Below are 10,236 nucleotides of genomic sequence, written 5' to 3' on the forward strand. Positions count from 1 at the left end.
TACAACCTAAGTTATTTTTTTTGTTCAAGGGGGAAGCCTATGCGAATGAAAAGAGTTTAATATTGCACACACTTAATATCGTTTAATGCTTTACTGTACTTTTTTACTCACTGCTGGGTACTCTGGATGACCAAACATTACCAGAATCATATTGGCATTTTTCCTTTCATGTTCTGACCTCTGTTCTGATCATGATTGCATAAATTTGAATGACTACACTTGCAACATACAATAGTGCTTTTTCAGTAAGTAAATGTAGACTTATTGTCGAGAGAAACTGGCAAATTGGTTTTATTTTTGGACATTGCATTTACTACACAAACGTGACAGAAGCGGAACCTTTATTCCTACTTTCAAACAACCCGGATATTATCGCAGACGGACGAGTGCAACTTTGTTATGAGAACGGGCTGTTGTCTTTGTGATAATAATATTTTTAGCTTTTTATTTAATTAACAGACCTGATTAATGTTATAATGTTGTTCGGTGAAACATGTCTGAAGCAGCTTTAGAAGAAGTTTCGGTTTTATCTTCGATTTACTGCGGGGAGGGAGAGTTTGAGCTGCTACAACAGTCTGGTGAGTGACTATTTAACTATAAACAATATTTAAAAATTACAAGGATTTACAGTTGAGCTGTAGCTCTATAAAAGATCATTTAATTTAGGCCAATAACATGTTTTACTTTGTATTAACGACTTTACTTGACATTTGATGGCCAAAGAAAACAGCAATCAATGAAAATGTTAGAATAAACCTGTACGAGACGTTCTTGAGTTGAGAATATTATTAAAATGAAAAGTTACATAACATAAATTGCAGTGACTATTGGTATATTAATAGAAAAGTAACAAATAAAAGCGGTGAGCAAACTGAGATTTGAACATAACTCGAATAATCACTTTTGGGCACCATGAGTTTAGGGTTTACACAGTGAAGGAAAAAACTAAATCAATATCCATGACCAGAGCTGGATTTTCAAGATTTATTCCAGTTTTGCAGGCAAACAACAAGGGGGTACATGATTAAGGCCTGGTTTTAATGCCTTTTCTGTAAAAAAAAAACAAAACATATGCCCACCAGGTGCACTCTGATCTACCTGTACTACCCTCTTTTATCCCCTAGGTACAAAAAAAAAAAAAAAAAAAACAAAACAAGAAAGGTGGTAATGTAAATAATACCAAATTAGACTAAACAAATTTGCAAACATGATATTAATGTAGCAAAAATACATAATATAAATTAACAAAAACTAAATTAATAAGCTAATTGACAAACAAAAATAATAAACCAATAATAGAATAAACAAAATAAGAAAATAGCTCCTACAATAAATAAGAATTTTACTGCTAATTCTAGTTCACTTTATTAAAATGTCAATCAAAGTGAACTTGTCATGCTACACTACACTGCAGTAGTGGGACCAAGTTGTTGTTTTGCAAGTCTCAAGTAAGTCTCAAGTCAAATACAGGCAAGTCCAAGTTGAGTCTTGAGTCACTGGCCCAAGTCCAAGTCATCTTCTTTATTTATATGAATTTTAAACTAAATTGTACAAAGTCATGGTATATTTATTTTTATGTATGAGTTTTTATGAGATTTTTATACATAAAGAGTTGTAGACATTTTAATTTTTCATTTTTAAATAATTTGAGTTACAACCAAAGTAACAACTGGAGAAGTGGGAGAGACATGGAAATATATATATATATTTTAGGAGAAACATCAAGTTTTCTCAAGTGAAAGGGCTCAAGTCCAAGTCCCAAGTCATGTGTTGTTAATATTGTTAATCTACTAACGTCATAGTAATTACAGATGCAGAGTGGCTGAACGGTCTTCCCTAAGCACACATATTCTTTTAAACTTTACCATTTTTATATAAATGTGAATAGAGATGCATTACGTAATAATTAAATAAACAGACAAATAATCAAAATAATTATATCTTCTTTTTCTGAATCCAAGTAATCCAAGTTGTCAGTTAATTAGATGATTAGGGTGTGACTCCGTAACTTTCCAATATTGAACTTTTTCGCATTATTCAAATTTTCTGAGACACTGAATTTTGGGGTTTCATTATCTAAGTCCAAGTCCCAATCAATTATCAAGTCAAGTCTCAAGTCGTAAAAATAGTGACTCAAGTCAGACTCAAGTCCAAGTCATGACTTCTGCTACACTGTTTTTAATAATATAATAATATTCGAGTAGTGAATATTATTATTGTTGCATTACCTTCCTTTGCTGTGCAGCTGATGGAGTGACACTGCAGATCACCTCATGTGTTCTGGGAGGACAGGGGGTGACTTTGCTCTTCCACCTGCCCCCCTCATACCCCCTCTTCCCCCCGCACATCTCCGTCTCCTCTTCTGCTCTGACCAGAACCCAGTGTCAGAGCATCAGACAACAGCTGCTCCAACAGGCCGCCTCTTTACCCCCAGAAGCAATGGTTCATCATCTGATCGAGAGCTTACAGGTGAGCTCTTTAAAAACACTATAAATGATAATGTTAAAACTACTTTGGACTGACACAATAACGCTTACGCAATCTCTGTTAACCCATATCATGGACCACATCGTAAAAACATGAGGTGCATTTATGGCTGAAATATGATCTGGCAAACTGATACCAGAATCATTTAATCTATTTTATTGTTTGTGGAAGAAATGATGGCACTGGCAAACTTTGTGATTTGCTAATAGCGTTTATTCAAATTATGTTTTTGGATTTGATTGCAATTAATTTCACTTAATCTGCAGGTAATAAATAACACAATGAAACACTTTAAAGGTGCATTGTGTAACTTTTTTGGTTGAGGTTACAGGTCAAATCTGTGGCGAGACGACCACACTCACAATCAGATTTCTAGGTATTTTTGAGCTATAAATAAACGTAAGGCACAGATGTTTAATGTCATACTATGGGACATTTTAGGCAGAGCAATGACATATCCCCCAAACAAAAAGTTACACAGAGCACCTTTAATAGTTAATTATGATTAACAGGTATTATACAGTTAATTATTCAACTTTCACCTTCAAATGTGATCATACTCCAATAAACAAATAAAATAAGCATCTCTCTAGTTCTAAAGTTCACACAATAAATCTTGAGCCATAAAAATAATTTTAATCTGAAGTCATTGTAATTATAGAGGCACAGTGGGTGAACTATCTTCCCTAAGGACACATATTCTTTTAAACTTTGCCACTTTTATATAGATGTGAATAAAGATGCATTAACTAATAATTAAATAAACAGACAACTAATCAAAATAATTATATCTTCTCCTTCTGAATCCAAGTAATCAAAGTTTTCAGTTAAATAGGTGATTACTGTGTGACTCTGTTGCCTTCCAAAATTAAACTTTTTCACAATATTTAAATTTTCTGAGACACTGAATTTTGCGATTTAATTATCTGCAAGGCATGTTCATCAAAATTTAAAAAAAAAAAAAGTCTTGAAAGCTTCACTCTATGTGCCATGATCTATATAATATATGTTTTTTACTTTCTGAAATTAGTGACAAACAATATTGAACTTTTTTGTGATATTCAAATTTTTTTGAGATGGATGTATTGGTTAATTTGTACATTACTGCTTCTCTTCCAGAGCTTAGACGTGTCTGAGGCCCTTCCTGGATCAGAGACAGAGGTGAGACCAGACCAGGACCAGAACCAGGACCAGGACTTGTGGGTCTCAGTTTTGTCTCTGGACCACATGAGATCAAGAAATCGTTACGTCTCTCCTGGAGCGATGGAGCAAACAGCTGCAGCTCAGTGGGAGGTTATTACTGGGACGAAACATTCTGGTTTTACTGCAGGGAAGCAAAACCAGCATCAAGGTAAATATTTGAGTCCAGCAACACCAATACAGTTGCCCTCTCTTCCTGTATTAATGTGGTTTCTTTCCTCTTAGGTTCAATTCAATAACACATTTATTGCCAGTGGGTCAATTCAAAAGGCACAAACAGCAGCTGCACAATCATAAGAACAAAGTGACATTAAACATGACGTTAATACTGACAGTGCTGTTAACAAAAAGGTGGCTAGACATATGTGGTATATATTAGGGCCCGACCGATATGGATTTTGTTGTGGCCGATATGAAACAGATATAATGGGAGTTGGAGCTGCCGATAGCCGATATATTCGCCGATATATTTAGTAATGTAAAAATTCACTGTAAATCTTGAATTGTTTAAAAAACTTAGGTTTGGCTCTAGTGGATTCTAAATTGGGTTTATTTAGGCAACATTTATTGTTGTTCTGCCTCTTTACGTCATATTTACATACATACAATAGATTGGCCTAATGGCATTTTTGCATCACATTCTAGCTACTAGTGATGGGTATTCCATTTTTTTTTGGAAAACTGTCTCTTTTGGCTCAGCTCACTAAAGCAGCTGGCTCTTTCGGCTCCCAAGCGACTCTTGAGATTGTTTTGTTGCAAGCAGGACTAAACCAGAACTGAACCAGAACTGAAAAAGGACTAAACCAGGACTAAAACAGATTTAAACCATGTGTGAAACAGGACTAAACCAGAACTTAACCAGGTCTGAGTATCGGGACTCGGTTTCTATCTCTCTCCCTCACTTGAGCCCAAGATTAGTCCTGGTTTATTCATTTTATGCTGAACTGCAGCCAAATATGCCCTTTTTATTTTTATTTATTTTTTTATCCTATGCACACGCAGATTTCTGAAAGTTTCGTTTTCAGCCGCTGCTGCTGTCAAACTACGGGTCTACAAGCGACTTGAAGAGAAAAAGTGAGAAAAAGAGAAAACACGGCTCCCAATAAGAAACATGCTCCCGTTGTTCGCTTCAAAGAGCCGGATCTAAGAGCTGCTTCTATCGCGACCGACCCATAACTCCTAGCTAGTAAACTACCGCTATTAGCCTTTAGCCGTAAAAACGGGCGCACCGCGGTAATTAATTATATGCATAAATGTGGATCATTCACACGTCTATTCACAGCTCATTTACATATCAATGCTGGTCTAGTAACAAATATACGGCCAATATAGTCACTTTACAATAGACCAATAGAAAACAGCCTGTTTATGTGCAGGAGCTACAGCAGCTAATCGCTAACAAAACCTAAACTAGCTTCAAAGTCGATGTATTTCCAACACTCACCGCTCACACAGGCTCCTCCTCACATCACAAGTCTGCACTAATAAATGTCCTTTTAATCCAGACTCAAACCGATTGTCGTAAAAAGAAAATAATCTCAGTGTTGCGCCCCGCTGCGGGTGTAAACAAACACACGTGAGTGAAGTGACGTCACTCTGGGGGTGTGTTCAGGGACAGTACGGACACAGACAAATTACACCGCAGACAAATACTGATGCGGAGCCACATATTAGGACATTTATCTGTCTGTAAATTGGATTAAATGAACATAATGTAGAGAGTCTAAGCTTTATAACGAGGTATAACATGCCCACGTGAAATATCGGCCCATATCAGCGAGCATATCGGCCGATAGCCGATATGTCTCCAGGTGCCCATATTGGCCGATAATATCAATTTCAGCGCAGACAACATGAAGAAATATGTTTTTACTTGAATTCTTAGGTTTATGACAGTAATAATTCACACCAAAATCTGGTCAAGGTATTTTAAACTAGTCAGAATGTCTTGCTATTTTAAAGGTGCAAACCAAATCTATTTACATGTACCAATAAAGTCACCTGAACCTGAATCCAATAGTTAATGGTGGCCATACAAATCAGGATAGTTATGCAACTTGACCATTGTTTTCATTGACTATACAATCCAACTTTATTCATATAGCACATTTTATAAACAAGACAGTTTACATAGCAATGTAAACGATTTTACTTAATTCTGCAGATTTTTTTTAAATGTTCCAACCATCAGAAAACTAGTAGAATCATTAGATAAAACAATAATAATAAAATCAATACCTAAAAGCAGTACTAAAAAAATAATAGATAAAAACAATAAATAAATAAATACATAAAAAAAGACAGAGGACTACACAAAAAGCCAGAAAATAAAAGTAGGTCTTAAGACTAGACTTCACTCCACTGTGGGGGACTAATTACACCATTTACTCTTATTTTGCCCTAATAGGCTCTTTTCACTCTTACCAGAAGACGTTGGAAATATGTGGATGACGACTTCCGGTGTAGTTGCCAACACTGATCATGTGATAAAACGATGGATTCAGCAGCAGCGTCTTCACAACCTGCCAAGGCTTTTCATGGGGGACGTGACTCTTATTGCAGCTTCAGTGTCATTCACAGGCAGCTGGTTGTAACTGTTCATCTGCTACAGTGACATCTTTTTATTTATTTTGTTTAAATAGACAAATTAATAGGAAACTTACAAAAGTAAAAAAAAAAAAAAAAAAGAATACAATGACATCTAGATGAATAAAATCGGGCAATTTTTTCAGTTTTCTTAGAGGAAGTCGTCATCCGCATGTTTCCAAAGTAAAGCCTATTGTTGAATCTGTATAATTATTTACTAAACATTGTCATATGATTATTACATGTCTCCAGGAGTTCTGTTGCCTTTTAAAAACAGTGAAGGTGGATGTGGATTCTTCTGGAAAAAAGTGCAAAGAGAGACTCATGAAGGTTCTCATTGAAGCACCAGCGCCTCTGGACACTCAAAACAGGTACAAACTTGTGTTCACATAGCCATTTATATTTACTAACCTACAGCACAGTTTATTTTAGCTTTATCATTCTCGTTTCAGTCTGCAGGGGTTTGAGGTGAGGCAGTGCCATTCTGGGTCAGAGCTCAGAGCAGCGTTTGAGGAAGTCCATCTGAGTGAGATCTACAAGAACATTTTACCGTCATTACGAGACTGAAGCAAAGAGAACCAAAACCACTGAAAAAACAAAAGAGACACCCCTCAGAGAACTTTCAGTAAGCGAAATGTTAAACCAGTGGAGACTTTAAGATGCCAAACACAGAACTAAACTTTGCCATTCAAAAGTATTCTGACATTATACGGCGATTAAGTTATTTAACAGTAGTTGCCCAGATGCTTACCGGGTTCCATGCCTTGTTTACTTTTTTAATACAGTATTTGCTAGGGATGAACCAATCTGATACAGGTATCTGATATTGGTGCTGATACCGGAATATTTCCTGGGTCGGGTATCATCCTCCACGTATTGTTAAAAATATCGGTTGTACATAATGAGACGTAGATGGCCTAGAAAGTCTCATAATGTTTGAACTTTTATTTATATGAAGTTGTTCTGTAGTTCTGTAGAGAGATAAATAACACCTACATAACACATTTGGATCAGTCTTTTTTTTTTTGTTTAAAGAAAATGAATGCAGTTTTCAGTATTTGCACTGGTCTGGGTTAATATTGAGTATTGACAGATACTTAAAGCCAGAGGTGGGGACTTGCAAGTCAGACTTTTTCAGATTTTTAGGACTTGAGACTTGACTTGATAAAACTGATAAAGACTTGGGACTTGACTTAGACTTGACTCAGACTTGAGGCCTGTGACTTGAGAAGACTCGATGTTTTCAGAAAACAGTTTTCTCTTTGCTGTTGATGTATGCGGTGCTTAATTTTACAGGAACAAACTGGAACATGTCCCTCATACTTCTGTATTTACTTTGGATGTAAGTGAAGTACTGTGAGACGGTATCCTCAAATGTACTACAGTAATATATAGTATAATACTGTAAAACAAAGGAAACTACATAGAACATGATCCTTCCATTTTAGTGCAGACTACATGACAAAATAACTGTTATTTAGCACTGAATTCTGAATCTGAATTCTTTCTATTCTGACTGTAATGATTCTCACTAAGATCTTGTCAAGACATTTAAAAAGGAAAGATTAACATTTCTACAACTCTTATATAATACTTAAATATAATATACCATGATTTTTTAGGTACAAACTTCAGTCTTTGGTTTAAAGACTTGAAATGACTTGAAGTTCAAAGCAGACGACTTGGACTTGACTCAGACTTATGAGCCAGTGACTCGAGACTAGACTCCGACTTGACTGTATCTGACTTGGGACTTGACTCAAACTTGAGGTCAAAGAACTGAAAAAGCAGGATTGGTTATAGGTTAGTTTATACATAAATACATATGAAATTGTGAATTTGCTGCTATCAGTTATACAGGCATATATTTATAGAGTAAATCTTTAAATTATTAATATAAATGACACATTGTTTGTAAATCGTGAGCCTCCACAAAAGAGAAATAAGTTGGGTTAAAAAATGGGTAAAGACCTACTGCAGTGGTACAAATGTGTGTTCTACTGCAAAATAAATAAAACTTTAAAATAATTGTAAACTTTTGCAGACCATTGGTGTAGGGACAAAAAGCTGTTTGTTGTTCTTAACATGTACTGGGTAATAAAAGAAACTTACAAATACACAGAAAAAGCTTTAAACCACATTAAAATGTTGTTACCTCCTTAGAAACATATCTTGAGTTGTATTTTGTTTTGTTCACACGTTTGAGTTATTATTAGTCTGTCTACTTCTCCAAAGCTCAAAAAGCTCTGTTCCCCCTCGCTGTACGTTAACAACTACTTTTTACTTTTAGACCAGCAGAGATTGGCAATTCCAGGGCTGAAATTATCCAAATGATTCTAGGTAAGGTGCGTGTAGTTTAAAAACACAGTGGAGCTCTTCCTGTATTACCACATGACATCGCAGGAGTGTTTTCTGTTTGAGAGAAGAACTCGTAAATATGCAGGATTTGCGTGTGAAACGTGTGAATGAAACAAAAACACAACTCCAGGTGTATTTGTGATGAGGAAACAACATTATAACATGACACAAAATGGCCCCTACACTGGATTACATCTGTTTGTGCATTTGAACAGATAAGGTGTTGGCTGCTTTCCAATACATCGTAATGATTTGTAGATGCAATATAAAACACATATGGGCTACTAAAGTTAAAGTCACATTTGTTTCATTGACTTTAAGATCATGTTGAGAGCCCATTGCCTGTCCCTGTACAGTGTGTGTTCCTGTGTTTGTATCCACAGCAGCACAAGTGTCCTTGTCGTGTCCTAAATCTACATTTGTTTTTTTCCCCTCTCAACTGAAAACAAAAGACGATTGTGCCTCAGAGACAGAGGCTCCAGCCCCGAGCCTCACCCTCCACTGTCTGTGCTGTGAGAATATCAGCCCTGTTTATGTAAAAAAAAACACAGGGAAAAAAAAGTCTCAGGTCAGTTTGAATGAAATTGTTTCATGCAATTAAGTTACACTCTATATAGTCAAATATGTGGTTAGTTTAGGCTTTAATTAGATTTATTTTGTACATTATGGGACACAGTTTGTACACATAATACTGCACCGACACTTAAAAAAAACATTTTACTTTACAATATATACTTAGTTTTTAGTGTTTTTGTTCAATATGTACAGTACTTTACGCTTCCCCCTAGTGGATACTATTATACTTGCATCAGACTTGAGTCACTATTTTTAGGACTTGAGACTTGATAACATAGGCTAAGGCTTGAGACTCGACTTGGACTTGACATGGACTTGAACCCTGTGACTTGAGAACACTTGATGTCCCCCCCCAAAAAAAAATGTTTTTAGAAAATACTTTTCTCTGGAACATGTCTCTCCCACTTCTCTATTTGTTACTTTGGATGTAACTGAAGTACCGTGACATGGTATCCTCAAATGTACTACCGTAATATACAGTACAATACATTAAAACAGAGGGAACTACAGCAAACACAATCCTTCCATTTCAGTGCATATTACATGACAAAATAACTGATATTAAGCACTTTTAAATCTTAACTCTTTCTATTCTGACCGTAATGATTCACACTAAGATCTTATCAAAACATTGAAAAAGGAAATATTTGCATTTCTACAACTCTTATACACTCTATAAATACGCATATATTAATATTCCATGACTTTTTAAGTGCAATTTAGTTTAAAATTCATATAAATTGCAAAAAGACTTGAGACTCGATTTGGACTTGCCTGTATTTGGCTTGGGACTTGAGGTCAAAGACTTGAGATTTACTCGAGACTTGAAAAACAACAACTTGTCCCACCTCTGACTTGCACGACCTTATCCTGTTTTTTTTTTTTTTTTTGGGAAGATGCACTTAATGCAGTGTAATTTTTGTCTTTGCATTGTTTTATTAATGGTAAAAAAAAAAAAAAGTTTCACAGATACCAAACCAAACCAAGCGTTTCAACTGTCCAAACCTTGTCTACCTCTGCCCTCTCCTG

General features: G+C 35.6%; 1 protein-coding gene across 1 annotated transcript; it reads left to right on the forward strand.

The window, feature by feature from the left end:
- The first annotated feature begins 387 nt into the window (after positions 1-387).
- On the forward strand, positions 388-7,277 carry rwdd3 (RWD domain containing 3). The gene is given in 6 exon segments (XM_020939056.2): positions 388-578; positions 2,246-2,469; positions 3,607-3,737; positions 3,739-3,838; positions 6,526-6,644; positions 6,726-7,277. Coding segments are annotated over 6 exon segments (774 nt in total). The 5' UTR covers positions 388-493; the 3' UTR covers positions 6,841-7,277.
- The last annotated feature ends 2,959 nt before the right edge of the window (positions 7,278-10,236 follow it).

This window comes from Boleophthalmus pectinirostris, unplaced genomic scaffold (assembly GCF_026225935.1).
Source record: "Boleophthalmus pectinirostris isolate CB_2022bp ecotype Guang Dong unplaced genomic scaffold, ASM2622593v1 HiC_scaffold_19, whole genome shotgun sequence".
In the NCBI taxonomy this organism is placed as follows: Eukaryota; Metazoa; Chordata; class Actinopteri; order Gobiiformes; family Gobiidae; genus Boleophthalmus; species Boleophthalmus pectinirostris.